This window comes from Trachypithecus francoisi, unplaced genomic scaffold (assembly GCF_009764315.1).
Source record: "Trachypithecus francoisi isolate TF-2019V2 unplaced genomic scaffold, Tfra_2.0 Lachesis_group0, whole genome shotgun sequence".
NCBI lineage: Eukaryota > Metazoa > Chordata > Mammalia > Primates > Cercopithecidae > Trachypithecus > Trachypithecus francoisi.
The window spans coordinates 180889898-180906726 of record NW_022681453.1 but is presented as its reverse complement, the minus strand read 5'-3'; the positions used below and the strand labels follow the sequence as shown (position 1 = coordinate 180906726).

Genomic DNA, 16829 nt, shown 5'->3' with positions numbered 1-16829 from the left:
CCCGCCACCTCGCCCGGCTAGTTTTTGTATTTTTAGTAGAGACGGGGTTTCACCGTATTAGCCAGGATGGTCTCGATCTCCTGACCTCGTGATCCGCCCGTCTCGGCCTCCAAAGTGCTGGGATTACAGGCTTGAGCCCACCGCGCCCGGCCAAGATAATGTTTAAAAGTTAAATATGTTGAACTTTGAACACACTCACTCCTCCACTCTACCATGTTAATGCTGGTTAAAATTTAACATTAGAAGAATGAGAAAAAAAAATCCTCCAATACGTACGAATTACACCTAAAAAATTTAGTTGAGATCGTTCCAATCTTATAAGCTACCATTATGTGGAAATTTCATAAGCAATTTTGAAAAAAGACATTTAATTTTGGCTCATGGAAACATCCACAGAATGAGGAATAAACCACCATTCACACGTTTGCATGTGTGTTTAGTTACTGCCCAGTGCATCTTTGCCAATGAACTGCCTCTCACAATTCAAAAACGATCCCGTAAAAATCCATACATATCCATGGTGAGATTACAGTCAAACAAACATCATGTTACCAAGTCCTGGTTTCCACGTGAACCCAAAAATTGATCAGAAAGGCAGAGCTTCCCCCAACACGCTGCCTGATTCACTTTATGTATGCTCTGGATGGCTCTGAAGACAAAACAACATCTCTTGAACCGGTCTGCTTTCGTAGCAGATCTGATACACAGCAGTAAACAATGGAAACCTAGTTGGGAAGAAATGTGAAAAGACAAGGTTAGGCCACTAGATTTACCTCAGAGAATAAGTTAGGTTTTCTGTCCTAACAGATTGCAGGTCAGTATGTGACTGTGGAAAACACGGTAAGCACTTTCTACATTCCTTTATCATTTGTTCTGCAGAGAGCCTCTGGAATGTGGCTGTCAGATCCTGGTGCGACCTAGACCATCCTCTGCCTAATTAAGCTTGGAGCACACTTTCCACAAACAAGTCACATGGTGATCCTACCAGGGCAAACTGTTGTCATTTACATAAAGAGTTGCGGCTCCGACTCTTGGTCAAATCTTGGATGAGTCTATATTCTGTCATTATTTTAAAAGCTGTACAAATAAATTTTTAAATTGCTCTCCCTTCTCCAAAAAGAATCATCCCAAGATAACGATGAGGCAGTCTACACATCACCACAAATAATGTAGGCTGGAATGTTCCCGCGAGAATCTGAGTGAGGACCCACGAGGAGCAAAGCACTCATCTTATGTCAGAAGCTTGATTTAGCTTACCTCTTCTTCCAAGATGTGAATACAGATATAAGTGGAAAGTCACTAAAGAAATAATTTCATCAGGCTTTGTTTCTTTTTTTTTTTTTTTTTTGCGACAAAGTCTCACACTGTCACCCGGGCTGGAGTACAGCGGCGTGATCTTGTCTCACTGCAACCTCCACCTCCTGGGTTCAAGCGATTCTCCTGCCTCAGCCTCCTAAGAGTAGTTGGAATTACAGGTGTGTGTCACCATGCCTGGCTAATTTTTGTATTTTTAGTAGAGACGGGGTTTTACCATGTTTTTCAGGCTGGTCTCGAACTCCTGACCTCATGATCCACCCGCCTCGGCCTCCCAAAGTGCTGGGATTACAGGAGTTAGCCACTGCACCAGCCCAGGCTTTTAAATACACACACACACATAGCTCAAAGTGAGGTTGGCAGAATCAATAGAGTCTTGAAAGGCAATCCTGAAAATTAGCTGGACAGAATCTTATAATGATAATTTAATTTAAGAAGAACAAATATACTAATGATCACATGTCTTTAGGAGAGTCCATTGTTGTAGGGCTGTTTTTTCATTGTAGTTTTTTTAAGGTATGGAACATTTTGTTATTTTTTTGGAGTCAGGTAGACCTAATCAAATCTGACTCTACAGCCTACTAACTCTCGGCAAGTTTCATAATCCTTCTAACTCTGTTTGTCCATCTGTAAAATGGGACTGGATACACAGCCTTGCTGCAAGTATTAAATCACTTATGTGTGAAGTGTACAGTACACAACTGGCAAATAGTGGGTGTGCAGTAACGACAGCTTATAATAGCAGCCACAAGATGGACAGTGTGTCCTGGACTGAGAAAGCTCCATGAGGACTGGGACCAAGTCTGTTTTTTTCACTACTGTATTCTCAGTGCCTGGCACCATGCACAGCAAGGGGCAGGTGCTCAGTGAGGATTCGTTGAATAAATTCCTGTGGATGGGATTTAAAGCCTAGAAACTTCAGCCCCTTTCTTGGTCCTGCCATGCTATGTTTCCCTGTTCCTGAAACAAGAACGATGCATATGTCCCCAAAGCAGTGTGGTAGCAGATGACTGACCATCCAAAGCCATTTCCAACCTGCTTTTCCCTTTCCCAAGGTTGGAAGAGACTACTCACCTTCCTAGCCTTTCACCTAGAATTAGCCAAGTAACACAGTCCTAGGCAGCAAGACATAATATATCTGCTGAAGGTTTCTGGGGGAAGATTACTCTCCGCGAGAGGCACTAGAGGAAAAATCTATTACCCTAGACTACTCTTGTTCCCTTCCTGAGTGTAAAAGTGAATGTGATGTCTGGAGCTGGTGCAGCCATGTTGAGGTCCAAGGGAAAGTCAACGGGATCACTGAGATTCTAATCCAGAGCTAGAGCCACTGGGCCAACACTTTAGTAATGTTCACCTCCATATTCCCTGTTACAACCAGTGCTTGCAGCTGGAAGCACTCCTAACTAGCATTTCCAAAGTGCATTCTGTGGATGGGATGTTAATGAGATATAAAGTGTGTGGAAGGGAAATTTCTATAGACAAGTAACTTGTTTAATCCTTAAAATCACCCCATGAAGTAGAAAATATTGTCCCCATTCTGTATATGAGTAAATTGAACCACAGTTTTGGACTCTGAAGCCAATGTGCAACCATTAGGCTACACTACCCATCTAAATATTATTTTCTATTATATAAAATGCTAAAAGGTCAATTAGATCAGTTTGGAAGACTCTCTAAATAAAGTTAGAGGTGAAAGGAAGAAAAAGACAACATTTCATTTAAAAAATTGACAAACCAGAGGCCCGGGCGCGGTGGCTCACGCCTGTAATCCCAGCACTTTGGGAGGCCGAGGCAGGTGGATCACGAGGTCAGGAGATTGAGACCATCCTGGCTAACATGGTGAAACCCCGTCTCTACTAAAAATACAAAAAACTAGTCGGGCGTGGTGGTGGGCGCCTGTAGTCCCAGCTACTCCGGAGGCTGAGACGGGAGAATGGCGGGAACCCGGGAGGCGGAGCTTGCCGTGAGCCGGTACCACAGCACTGCACTCCAGCCCGGGCCACACAGCAAGAACTTGTTTCGAAAAAAAAAAAAAAAAAAAAAAGGACAAACCAGTCAGCTATCCCACTAATCAATACCGAGGGCTTAAGATGTTTCAGACTTCAGACTAAGTGCAGGGAGGTACAGTATTATAAATAAAGCTAGGCCAGGTGTGGCAGCTCATGCCTGTAATCCCAGCACTTTGGGAGGCCAAGGTGGGCAGATCGCTTGAGGCCAGGAGACCAGCCTGGGCAATATGGTAAAAAAAACAGTCTCTATTAAAAATACAAAAATTAGCTGGGTGTGGGGGCACACACCTGTAATCCCAGCTACTGGGGAAGCTGAGGCAAGAGAATCACTTAAACACGGGAGGCGGAGATTGCAGTGCTGAGATTGCATCATTGCACTCCAGCCTGGGTGACAGAGTGAGACCCAGGAGTTTACAACATGCACCTCAGAGAACACGTTGTGTATGGGCTGAATTATGCCCTTCTCCCAATTCATGTGCTTCGGTCCTAACCCCTAGTACCTCAGAATGTGACAGGGCCTTTGAAAAGGTAATTAAGGTAAAATGAGAGTCTGAGAAGGAGGCAAAGAAAAGTTCTATTCAAGAAAAGAAGGTACCATAGGGAGTAAGAGGATGTACTGCACAGGAAGTTACGTTGGTGCTAGATTGAGGGGGGCTACCTCTGCCTAAGGACCATGTGCTTCACTCCATAAGCGCAGGAGGCCTCTGAATGTGAATGCTCAAGCTAGCAGGGATCATGGCGATCATCTGATCTTCCATCTTAATTTTGTGGATAAGAACACTGGGGCACAGGACAGCTAAATACGTGACTTGCCCAAGGCCACATGGCTAATAAGCCACAGGGCAGCCTTGAATGTTGCCCTCCTGCTATATTTTCTATAGCAATGGAGAAGAGAAGGGAGGGGAGAAGTGGTGGTCAGAATGAAAAAGAAAAAAGGAGTCAAAGTAACAGGTGGTGCAAAGGGAGAACAATAGGCCTCTGCCTTTGGGAGGCAGGTGGTACAAAAAAAACGGGGAGGAGTCCCAGGGGATTCTACACTCCAGCCCAGGAGAAGGGTGCTGCCACCTTTAATCCAGCAGCAATGTCATTAAGCACAGGTGCAGCCTGTTCAGTTTCTAATCAGAAGAAATAAAATGGGACATGACCAAGGAGAGCTGCCTGCTCAGAGCAGAGATTTACCTGCTTGATTACACCTGCTTTGGAAATAGGCAGCTCCTGGCCCCAGAATCGCTGTTCTAGTCCATGTCCCCCTGGAGCTAACAGACTAGTGCCCAGCCAACCTGTCCATCCAGAGAATCCTCTCAAGGCAGCCCTTGCTAGCACACAGATGCCACTTGAAAATTCTGATTGGGAGAGTCTCACCAAACAGACAGGTTTTTTTTTTTTTTTTTTGAGACTTAAAAAATTTCTTGATAAATGCTCAGTGGTCATTCAAGTAGTCCAACCACATACAAACATACCACCGTCTGCTGCTAAGTAGGTAAGGAAAACCATGCACGTCAGAGGCATTTGCCTTTTAGTCACAATTTAAAGATAGCTCTCCTCCTTTGGCAGCCTGTTTGTGAACTTCCATCTCTGCATGGCTGGTTTTAAAAGCCATTTCAGAAAAATAAAGTGCAAATTAAAGGGGGAAGACAAACGCTCCATCCACCCTCATTTTTAACTTTCTTTTTTTTTTTTTTTTTGTTTGTTTGTTTGTTTGAGACGGAGTCTTGCTCTGCCACCCAGGCTGGAGTGCAGTGGCCAGATCTCAGCTCACTGCAAGCTCCGCCTCCCGGGTTTACGCCATTCTCCTGCCTCGGCCTCCCGAGTAGCTGGGACTACAGGCGCCCGCCTCGTCGCCCGGCTAGTTTTTTGTATTTTTAAGTAGAGACAGGGTTTCACCGTATTAGCCAGGATGGTCTCGATCTCCTGACCTCGTGATCCGCCCGTCTCGGCCTCCCAAAGTGCTGGGATTACAGGCTTGAGCCACCGCGCCCAGCCATTTTTAACTTTCAGTATGGAACTCCATGGCTGATTAATTTGTTCTGGGTAAAAGAAGGAAGGGTGCTGGGTGCAGGGGGAGGTGAAGATGCGTGACTGGGACCAGCAGACACCTGAACTGACGGAACTAGAATGAAGGAGCTGCAACCAGAGATGACAGCAATGCCATCCACAACCCTCCTCCCAGCTTGGAGAGAAGCTCATGCTCTGAATTAGCCACAATCAGCATGTCAGTCCAGCTGCCCAGCTCCCTCCAGTCCTAGGCAACCAGACTTCCCCTCCCCCAGAGGGTGTTTCGGGAGAGTTAAGGATACATACAATATGCTACATAAGCATTTATGTGGTGGTATAGTTGGCATCATGATTATGGTCCCCCACAATCATGCTCAGTAAATCGGCAAGAGAAAGTGCTGTGGAGCAGGTAGTGCTGGGGAGTGGCCTCGGGAGAGGCTGAGAAGCTTTTGTGGTGCTACAGGGCTCACTCTCTCAATCAGGTGGCAAATAAACTGACTCCAGCCCACCTTTAACACAAAACTGGCCTGGAAGGGCAATGGAGGATGGATGCACCCACCCATCTATCTATCCGTTCACGCTTCCCACCCATCCACTCACCCATCTACCCATGCACCCATCCATCATCCATCCCTCCATCCATCCATCTCATCCCATCCCACCCACCCATCATCCATCCATTCACCCATCCCACCCATCCACTCACCCATCTACCCATGCACCCATCCATCATCCATCCTTCCATCCATCCATCTATCTCATCCCATCCCATCCCACCCATCTATCCATCCATTCACCCATCCCACCCATCCACTCACCCATCTACCCATGCACCCATCCATCATCCATCCCTCCATCCATCCATCCATCTCATCCCATCCCACCCACCCATCATCCATCCATTCACCCATCCCACCCATCCACTCACCCATCTACCCATGCACCCATCCATCATCCATCCCTCCATCCATCCATCTCATCCCATCCCACCCACCATCATCCATCCATTCACCCATCCCACCCATCCACTCACCCATCTACCCATGCACCCATCCATCATCCATCCTTCCATCCATCCATCTATCTCATCCCATCCCATCCCATCCCATCCCACCCATCTATCCATCCATTCACCCATCCCACCCATCCACTCACCCATCTACCCATGCACCCATCCATCATCCATCCCTCCATCCATCTCATCCCATCCCACCCACCATCATCCATCCATTTACCCATCCCACCCATCCACTCACCCATCTACCCACGCACCCATCCATCATCTATCCCTCCATCCATCCATCTCATCCCATCCCACCCACCCATCATCCATCCATTCACCCATCCCACCCATCCACTCACCCATCTACCCACGCACCCATCCATCATCCATCCATCCATCCATCCATCCATCCATTCATCCATCCATCTCATCCCATCCTCTCCCACCCGTCCATCCACCCATCATGCATCCCTTCATCCCATCCCATTCCATCCCATCCTATGCCCCATCTACCCACCCAATGAAGAGACTAGAAGGCTGTGCACCAAACCTTAACAGAGCTCCCTTCTGATGGTATAATGTTGGGCTAACCTGTCCTTCCTTCTTTTCTGACTTGACACTTTAATAACCTGACCATACTTTTTTATAAAACAAAAAAGCAATCATTTTTACAAATTTTAAAACTTATAATATATAGCTTTTACCAAACACCCTGCAAGACAAACTAGAATCTTAAACTTCATATTTTATAACATGACTTATAGAATTGAGCTCCTTTCATTGAAGGTGAGCCTAGTTTTGTGTAAACACATGTTTTGCGGGTAGGCAGATGCTTCTCATCACCGATGTTTACATTACACAAGGACTGAACTAATCCAGATGGGTTCTAAGGGCACTTGTCAAATAGTCTAGCTCATCTCCGTGGGGCTGGAAGTCCTGAGAAAAGGAACGATGGACATTTATCTGGTCTCATAGGTGACTGAGAGACTTACTTGTCCACTAGTCCCTTCTGTTTGAGGATGCGGTACACTTCAGCAGAAGTCTGAGGTCCTTGGAGCTTTTGCCCATTCAGCATCTCCTTCTCCAACTCTTCAATGGTCTTAAAAGTAAAGGATTTAAAAAAAAAAAAAAAAAAAAACTATGGTAAAGACTGAAGAATCATTTATTTGTTTAATTTTTTTTTTTTTTTTTTTGAGGCGGAGTCTCGCTCTGTCGCCCGAACTGGAGTGCAGTGGCCGGATCTCAGCTCACTGCAAGCTCCGCCCCCCGGGTTTACGCCATTCTCCTGCCTCAGCCTCCCGAGTAGCTGGGACTACAGGCGCCCGCCACCTCGCCCGGCTAGTTTTTGTATTTTTAGTAGAGACGGGGTTTCAGTGTGTTAGCCAGGATGGTCTCGATCTCCTGACCTCGTGATCCGCCCGTCTCGGCCTCCCAAAGTGCTGGGATTACAGGCTTGAGCCACCGCGCCCGGCCTATTTGTTTAATTTTTAAGTTTTGTTTTGTTTTGTAGAGATGGGGTCTTGCTATGTTGTGCAGGCTGGCCTCGAACTTGTGGCCTAAAGCAATCCTCCACCTTGGCCTCCCAAAGTGGTGGGATTATAGGCATGAGCCACCATGCCTGGCCTAGCATCATTTATTTCAAGAGCAGAGTGGAGAGAAGAGTTTCAATCCCCTGCTGGAGGCCAAGGAAAGATAAAGACACAAAAATAAAGAACAGAAGAGTCAAGTGAAAAAGCAGCCAGGCAAAGAGAACAATCCCAGCAAATAGATGCTGGCATGAAATCTCCACTGGGCTGCAGCTCACCCCAAGCCAGGAGTCTCAAGTGAGGAAGGAGGGGGTGCAGGAGGGCAGGTGAGGGGCTACCTTCCCAGTTCTGGCGAAGGCCTCGGCCACCCTGCGATTCCGCCCTCCGTAGCAGGTGGTGATCAGGTCGGCCACCCCGCAGCTCTCTAGGAAGGTGGCTGTGGACACCTGGCCCTTGCAGAAGATCCTGGCAAAAGCAATCATTTCCATGAGTCCCAGGCGGATGACGGCAGCTTTGGTGTTGTCTCCGCAGCGGAGGCCATCACAGAACCCAGCTCCCACAGCTACAATGTTCTGCAAAGGAGATGACAAAGCCCAGATGCCGTTACAGCACCCACTGTGGGCACGGATGCCAGAGGTGGTGGGGGATGCTGAGGCAGGGACAGACCACATGGGATTGGCTCTCAGGGACATTGGCTCCATCCTCCTCAAAATGCTCAATGCCGGGTTCTGCTCTTGTACACCTGGGTGAAAGAGATGACGAAAGGAGAGACAAGGCTTCCCTATTCCCCTTTCTAGGGCAAAGAGCCCATATTTGGGGTCAGCAGGGGTCAGCAGTTGAAGAGCATTGGCCAGAAAATCAGAACGGCTGATAGTAGTCTTTGGTTAAATAATATTTGGACAAACTACTTTACTTTTTGTTTTGTTTTAAATGGAGTGCTTTATGCAACCACAACATTCATACAGAAAACTACACAAATGCTAAGTGCACAGACTGAAGGATTTCCACAAACTGAACACACCCCCATAGCCAGCACACTGATAACGGAAAAAAGCACAGCCCCTCCACCAGCAAGGGTAACCACCTCCTAACTTCTCACAGCATAGCTGTGTTTTACCTGCCTTTCAACGTTTTGTGAATGGAGTCATACAATATGTCATCTTTTATCTGTAGCTTCTTTGTCTTAATTCAACATCGTGTTTGTGAGATGCATCCACATTTTTACATAGAGCACATTTATTTTAATTGCTGCATAGTACTCCATTTTGTGAATATGCTGCAATTTATTTAATTGTCTGCTGTCAACTGGCACTGGGGTAGTTTCCAGTTTGGGGCCATGACAAACAGTGCTGCCACAGACACCCTGGCACATGCCCTCCAGTGACTACGTGCAGGCAATCCTGTCGGGTATGACCTAGGAGTTGAAACACTGGGTCATGAGGCCTGTATGTGTGCAGCTCAAATTCCAGCCTTTTGTTTCATTTAATAATCCCCAAATGAGTATTTATGGATCGCTCACTCTTTGCATGGCCTCTGCAGACACAAGGCAAACGAGACACAGAGTCTGCCTTTTCCGAAGCTGATAATCTGGTACGGGGATGGCAATCTAGGCCAACTGCCTGTTTTGTAAATAATGTTTTATGGGAACCCAGCCATACCCATTCATTTACACATCATCTATGGTTCCAGATTTGAGTAGTTTCAACAGAGACTGTACGGTCCACAAAGCCTCTTCTATCTGGCCCTGACGGAAAATGTTTCCCAACCCTGATCTTACAGGAAAAATAAAACGTGTGCAAATAACTGTAAGGCTCAGCAGAAAGTGATATTCCATAAAAGGTATGAGAATCTGAAATTCCGTTTCAACAGGTATGCACCGAGCATGCACTCTGTGGGGAGCACCTCGCTCAGCCCTGGAGGCACACAGTGATTGCAGGGGCTGGGGGGGGCGGGTGCCAGGGGGAATGCAGGGGCTGCAGATGCCCCCAGGGGAGAGCTGCAAAGATCAGACAGAGTTAGACTCAGAGCTTGTCCTCAAGGAGCTGACAATCAGACTGAGAAAAGAGACACAACAAAGCACATCAAAAGGCAGAGGGGAGAGAGCGTGCTGACAAGTGGCAGGAGCCACAGGTTTCTGTTCAAAGCAGGGAAGGCCAAATGGAGGAGGTGGCATCGGAGCTGGGCTTCAAATAATAAGGAAAAGTCAGATTAGCACCTATGACAAGTAACACCTGCATAGCTGCACAGGTGGCAACTCAGTGAGAACTTCAGTTGAGCCCCTGGGTTCCTGGCCCCTTCCACTTTTCCAGCTTCTTCGCCAAGAACACTCAGCACCAAAAAAAAAAAAAAAAAAAAAAAAAAAAAAATCCAACTATCTAACCACACTAGCAATTCCAGTAATGCCTGGTGACTATACAGAGAGCTCTAGGAGATTTAAAAACTTGAAGCTAGTTTGGGAAATGAGTTAAAATAAGTGTATTTTTAACAAAACCAAGTTTTATAGTGAAAGAATAACTTTTCTTAAAACATCAGGCCTATAAAATGTGAGGGATGAGGTGAAAAAACAGAATGAGCTGGGGAATAAAAACATCTTCTCTAGTACACAGGCAGTTTTTGATAAAACACATCAAACACAGCATTGATGTGGCCGGGCTCACCATGACAAACAGACTTGGTCATTTAGATACAGCTACTGCTCACCAGGAGACTGAGGCACAAAGCTACTTCACGTGACAAAAACATCCAATTGGGCCTCCTGAAGTTTCCGTCTACTCCCCACAGACCCACCGAACAGAGCCCTCTCTTGCCCTCTCCCACGGGGTGACGGGGAATGAAGAGGCCTAGAGAATAACGGATGGGGATAGGAAGACCCCCCAGTGTCTTCTCTTCCTTAGCAATAATGTGAGAGCTCACTGGGGTTGCCGCTTACGCCTCTCACTGCAGTCAACACAGAAAGAAAAAAGTAGAAAAATTCTCTAAAAATGATGCAGGCACAGCTGATGAGGAATTGGTCCCAGGAACTGACAGCCTGACCAAGTGCATATGTCTTCGTAAGGTACCAACTTGCCTGAACCTGCAAAGCTTCTCAGCCTCTTCCTACCACACAGGCTATGCGAACTGTAGGTTTCATCAGTTCTCAGACAGCAATCATCTCAAACTTCCACATGTAGGGACGATGGAAGGGGGCGATTCCTGGCTTACACACTCTCAGCAACAGGCAGCATCAGGGAAGAGGCAAGGCAGAGGCTGTGTGAAAGGAGCCTGGAGAGACGCTGGGGGTCAGGTGGGATCCGGTTCTGTAGCTCCGCTTCTAGAAGGGGTGAGCTGCCAAGTCAGGATGGGACACCCCAACCTTTTAGGATGAGTACTATGCAGAGGCTAAGACCAGGAACCATAAGAACACCTGGGGCTGGGCCCACCTAGGTCTGGACGCCCTTCCCAGCATAGCAGCCAGCTAAGGAGGCTACAAGGAGACAGAAGCGGTACACAGCACTGACATCCAGAGAGCCTCTACACGGCCACAGTGTGACCTAGGGCCAACTACTCCACCTCTCAGGCCATGTTCACCGCAGATGTAAAATTCAGGGCTTGGACAAGATTTTTCAAGGCCCTTCTGGTACCGACATTCTTTCAGGGAAGTTGGTGCAATTGTAGCCTGCACTGGGGCTGCAACCAGTACTGGGGCAACAGGTTGACACCTGGGGACATGCAGGTGGGCTGACTGCCAAAGCCCAGAGGCCAGCCCTTGGGTGATCTGGCGAAGTGGTTTTATTGAAGTTGCCATGCAATGTGGCGAGGCTTAGGCTGTTGGCCAACTCGTCAGATTCCTGAAACTGCTCTCTGATGCCCCCGGACTGTCCCTACGTCCCCCTCCATCACAACATGAACCATTCTGAAACTGTTATATGAAAAACCAACCCCAGGAAACGTCTATGGGCTGAGTGGGAGAGAACATGGACTTCTGTTCAACAAGGGGCTCCTGTCAACAGATGAGGGGAGGCACTTATTTATTATGTGCCTTCAGTGAGCCCAGGCTAGTTACACACTGCCTCATCATCATTCCCACAACTCTGAAGCGTGCACCTATCCTCCTATTTCCCAACTGGCACACTGAGGCTCAGAGAGGTTTAGTGGCTTGCCAAGAACACCTCACTGGTAAGAGATGGAGTCTGGATGTGCTCCTGGTGTCTGGCTCTGCAGCCCGCTCTGTCCCCTGTGCCTTGCTGCTCCAGTGTGGGAAATCTGCCCTTCCCCCACCCTTGGTCAAAAAGACCTGCCTGATCCTTTGCAATTCGGTGTCAAAGGAGAGTGCCTCCTGGCCTACACCAAGGCTTGGGAGGTAAAAAGGGTAGCTTAGGTTGGGCGTAATCCTAGCACTTTGGGAGGCTGGGGCAGGTGGATTGCTTGAGCTCAGGAGTTTGAGACCAGCCTGGGCAACATAGTGAAACCCTGTTTCTACCAAAAATACAAAAAGTTAGCCAGGTGTGGTGGCATGCACCTTTTGTCCCAGCTACTTGGGAGGCTGAGGTGGAAGGATCACTTGAGCCAGGGAGGCGGAGGTTGCAGTGAGCTGAGATCGTGCCACTGCCCTCCAGCCTGGGTGACAGTGAGCCTGTCTCAAAAAAAAAAAAAAAAGCTTAGGAGAAGAAAAGGTAATAAAAAATAGCAACAGCTAATCTTATTGAACTGTTCTAAGAGCTTCATATATTATTACCTCATTTGAACCTCACAACACTGTGACAGGGCAGGTCCTATTATGGTAACATGACAGGACACTGAGGCACACAGAGTAAGGAGCTTGCCGAGGAGATCACGCCACACTGTGCTGCTCTAGGACCAGTGAGTGAAAGGCACAGAGAGGCCACTGCAGAGTCCAGATGAGAACTTTTTGACAGGAAGAGCTGACCCCACCCCACAGGAAAGATTTAGCAGGCGCTCTCTGCAACCGGAACCATCCAAGCAGGACTGTAGGGACAGGCCCCGAGCTCCAAAGCAGTGCTTCTGTGTTGCTGTACTCAGAAAAGCCAGATGAGGGTGCCTGGGAGCTCCCTCACAGCTCCTCTGCGGCCCCTTCACTGCAGGGCGTGGGAGTCTAGACCACCCCAAAGCTTCTACTAGAAGCTTTTACTAGGCATCTAACCTCCTCACCAGGGGAGATCAGGAGACCCAGTGCAGGGTAAATAAACGCCTCTCTTCTAAGAGGACCCTGGGCTGCAACCCAGTTTAGTCGCCTTATGACAGATCTTGAAATCCTCGTTCTCTCCCTCCACCACTTATCACTGTCAAAAGAAAAATAAACATACTGAGCCAGTCAGAGCGTGTTGGAATAGCATCCGAGCAGATGTCCTCCGAGATCACTCAGATGTGAAAGTTATCATTATCCACTGTGCATTTAAATCTGTTTTAAACTCTTTTGGAGCTAAAAATACCATAATTTTCAGAAGACAGACATGTGTAGCCCTTCCCCATCTCCTGGGTGATGGCAATACTCAGAGGCAATCATCTACTCCCTAGTGCACTCCTTCCAGTTCTGAATAGGGGTGGGTCGGATGGGGCTCAATTCCTCTCCCACTTCCACCTTCCCATAAAAAGAATATACAACAGGAGAACCAGCCCGTGCTACCTGCAGGTTACATAAACATTCTCACCACCCAGTAAGAACTGCCTCCCTGAAACCCAAGTCAGTACTCACTGTTTTCTCTCAGTCCAACAATCCATCTGACTCCTGAGGCTAGCTGCTAAGAGGAGACTGTCTGCAGGGTTTGGGATTACCAAAGGCAAGCTGCCACGTGTTGCTTGCTGCTGGCCCCTTACTAAGGCAGCCTGGCTGAGATGTCAAGGAAGGCTGAGGCAGGTCCACACCTGGCCCACCAAGCTGGTCATACCAATATGAAGCTGCCTGAGCTGGAGCAGCGTTGTCCAACAGAAGTTTCTGCAGTGATAGAAATGTTTTGTATTTGCTCTATCGAATACAGTAGCCATTAGCCACACATGGCCACTGAGTCTTTAAAATGTAGCTACTGTGACTCTGAAATGGAATTTTTAGTTTTTAAGAATTTTAATTAACTTGAATGTAAATGTAAATAGTACATATGCTTAGTGGCTAGCATGTCGGACTATGTAGGCCTTGCTCTCACTCACATAAAGGTGCTCTTGGGCGAGCAATGACCCTGACTACAGATGAGACCCAAAGCTGGGCATCCTGGCATGGTTTATCACAGCCAAGCCCTGGAGCAAACCTACACGCCCAGCAATTAGAACTGCAGAACAACCCCACAAAGGAACACCACCAGCCTGTGCCAGCCTGTACCAGCCTGTACCATGGGCTGCTGCTTTATCCCCAGTCTATTCTTTCCTTCTACAATAATAGTCTCTTATTTAAATGCCAGTGTATGGCTATCCAGAAAAAAGATCCCCAAAATGATTTTCCAGCCTCCCTTGCAGCTAGTTATGATCACACCTAGTGTACCCACTGAGATGAAGCCAAGTGACAAGGTTGATTTTCCAGAACTTTCCTTGAAAGATAGCTGCCACGTGCCTTTTGTCCTTTCTTTTATTTTTTCTTTCTTCTTTTTTTTAACCTTGCTGTCTGGAAGGCAGATGTGACGCTGATGCTCTGGTCACCTTCACAGACCACGAAGACAAAGGCCACACCCTATGCTACCCTATGCCATTCAGTGTTTGTCCTCTCCAAAACCCATGTTGAAATTTGGTGGCCACTGTGGCAGTGTTGGGAGGTGGGGTCTAACGGGAAGTGTTTTGGTCATGCGTGTTCTGCCTTTGTGAATGGACTGAGGTTTTTCCTTAGAAAAAAGACTCTGGGAGTGGCTCCCTGTTTGCCTCTTTCACTCCTCTGCTGCGTAAGGGTCAGCACTCCTCCCCTCCAGAAGCATTCAAGGTGCTACTGGGAACAGACCGTGCCCTCATGAGACACCAGAACTGCTGGTGCCCGATACTGGATTTCCCAGCCTCCAGAACCGTTATGAGCCAACACGTTTCTGTTCATTATAAATCACCCAGTCTCAGGTGTTCTGTTAGAGCAGCACAAAATGGGCTAAGGCACCCAAGTGAGCTAGAAGAAGCCTGGGTCCCTGTGAATTCTGTAGAATAGAATTGTCATATCTACTCTGGATTTTACATGAGAAAGAAAGAAGCTTCTACCTTGTTCAGCGAGTACAGTTTGAGCATTCTAATCTGAAAATCCAAAATCCAAAATGCTCCAAAATCTGAAACTTCTGGAGCCCCAACATGAGGCCCAAAGGAAATAGTCATTGGAGCATTTTGGATTTCCAAACAGGGATGATGAACTGGTAAGTATAATGGAAATATTCCAAAATCCAAAACACCTCTGGTCACAAGTGTTTTGGATAAGAGATACTCAACCTGTATTATTTTTGGTCTCTGTTAATGAAACTTAATCCTGATAAAGCATCTATTAAAAATGATACTGTGATCCCAGCACTTTGGGAGGCCAAGACGGGCGGATCACGAGGTCAGGAGATCGAGACCATCCTGGCTAACACGGTGAAACCCCGTCTCTACTAAAAAAATACAAAAAAACTAGCCGGGCGAGGTGGCGGGCGCCTGTAGTCCCAGCTACTCGGGAGGCTGAGGCAGGAGAATGGTGTGAACCCGGGGGGCGGAGCTTGCAGTGAGCTGAGATCCGGCCACTGCACTCCAGTTCGGGCGACAGAGCAAGACTCTGTCTCAAAAAAAAAAAAAAAAGAAAAGAAAAAAAAAAAATGATAGCCTTTTGGCCAGAATCACCATCTTCCAGTAATTTACCAAAATGAGGAATACGAAAGGGAAAGAGGAGAAGTACCTGACATATGCTCTCTAGGCCTTTTAGAAAACAAGAAGTTGCTCTTTTGGCCACATATACGTGAATCTATCAGAAAGATGATATTGGCAGGGCGTGGTGGCTCAGGTCTATAATCCTAGCACTTTGGGAGGCTAAGGCTGATGGATCGCTTGAGTCCAGGAGTTTGAGATCAGACTGGGCAACATGGTGAAACTCTGTCTCCACAAAAAATACAAAAATTAGCCAGGCATGGTGGTGAGCACCTACATACAGTCCCAGCTACTCAGGAGGCTGAGGCAGGAGGATCACTTGAGCCCAGGAGGCAGAGGTTGCAGCGAGCTGAGATTACGCCACTGCACTCCAGCCTGGGCAACAGATTGAGACCCTGTCTCAAAAAAATAAAAAATAAATACATAAGCTAAAAAAACTTGTTTTAAAAAGATGGTATCGTAGACATCAAGGGTATGGGCACCGTTCAAAAAGGAATGTCCCACAAGTGTCACCATGGCTAAACTGGAAGAGTCTACAATGTTCCCCAGCATGCTGCTGGCACTGTTGTAAACAAGTTAAGGGCAAGGTTCTTGTCAAGAGAATTAATGGGTGTATGGAGCATATTATGCTAAGAGCTGAGATAGTTTCCTGAAACACATGAAGGAAAATGATCAGAAAAAGAAGGAAGCCAAAGAGAAAGGTATCTAGATGAGACTGAAGTACCAGCCTGCTCCACCCAGGGAAGCACACTTTGTTGGAACCAATGGGAAGGAGCCTGAGCTGCTGGGACTGATTCCCTGATTTCATGCATAATAGGTGCGAAAAAAAGGCTGGGTGTGGTGGCTCAAGCGTGCAACCCCAGTACTTTGGGAAGCTCAGGCGGGTGAATCACTTGAGGTCAGGAGTTCGAGTAGCTGAGACTACAGGCACGTGCCACCATGCCCGACTAATTTTATTTTTTGTAGAGATGGGGGTCTCGCCGTGTTGTCCAGGCTGGTCTTGAACTCGTGGACTTAAGCAGTCTTCCAGTCTCGGCCTCCCAAAGTGCTGGGATTACAGGGATGACCCACCACGTCCAGCCATTGATGTGTTTTACCTCTTTTTTTTTTTTTTAAGACGGAGTCTTGCACTGTTGCCCAGGCTGGAATGCAGTGGCGTGATCTCGGCTCACTGCAAGCTCTGCCTCCTGG

At 47.4% G+C, this 16829-nt stretch overlaps 1 protein-coding gene across 1 annotated transcript in view; it reads right to left on the bottom strand.

Moving 5' to 3' along the window:
- GPD1L (glycerol-3-phosphate dehydrogenase 1 like) overlaps window positions 1-16829 on the bottom strand; it is a 72246-nt gene that overhangs the window by 2482 nt on the left and 52935 nt on the right. Inside the window, exons 6-8 of the mRNA XM_033212890.1 lie at window positions 8186-8419; window positions 7314-7420; window positions 161-725 (exon numbers count right to left, since the gene is read on the bottom strand). Coding sequence (XP_033068781.1) covers window positions 629-725; window positions 7314-7420; window positions 8186-8419 — 438 coding nt within the window. The 3' untranslated portion in view covers window positions 161-628. The remainder of the gene's footprint in view (window positions 1-160; window positions 726-7313; window positions 7421-8185; window positions 8420-16829) is intronic.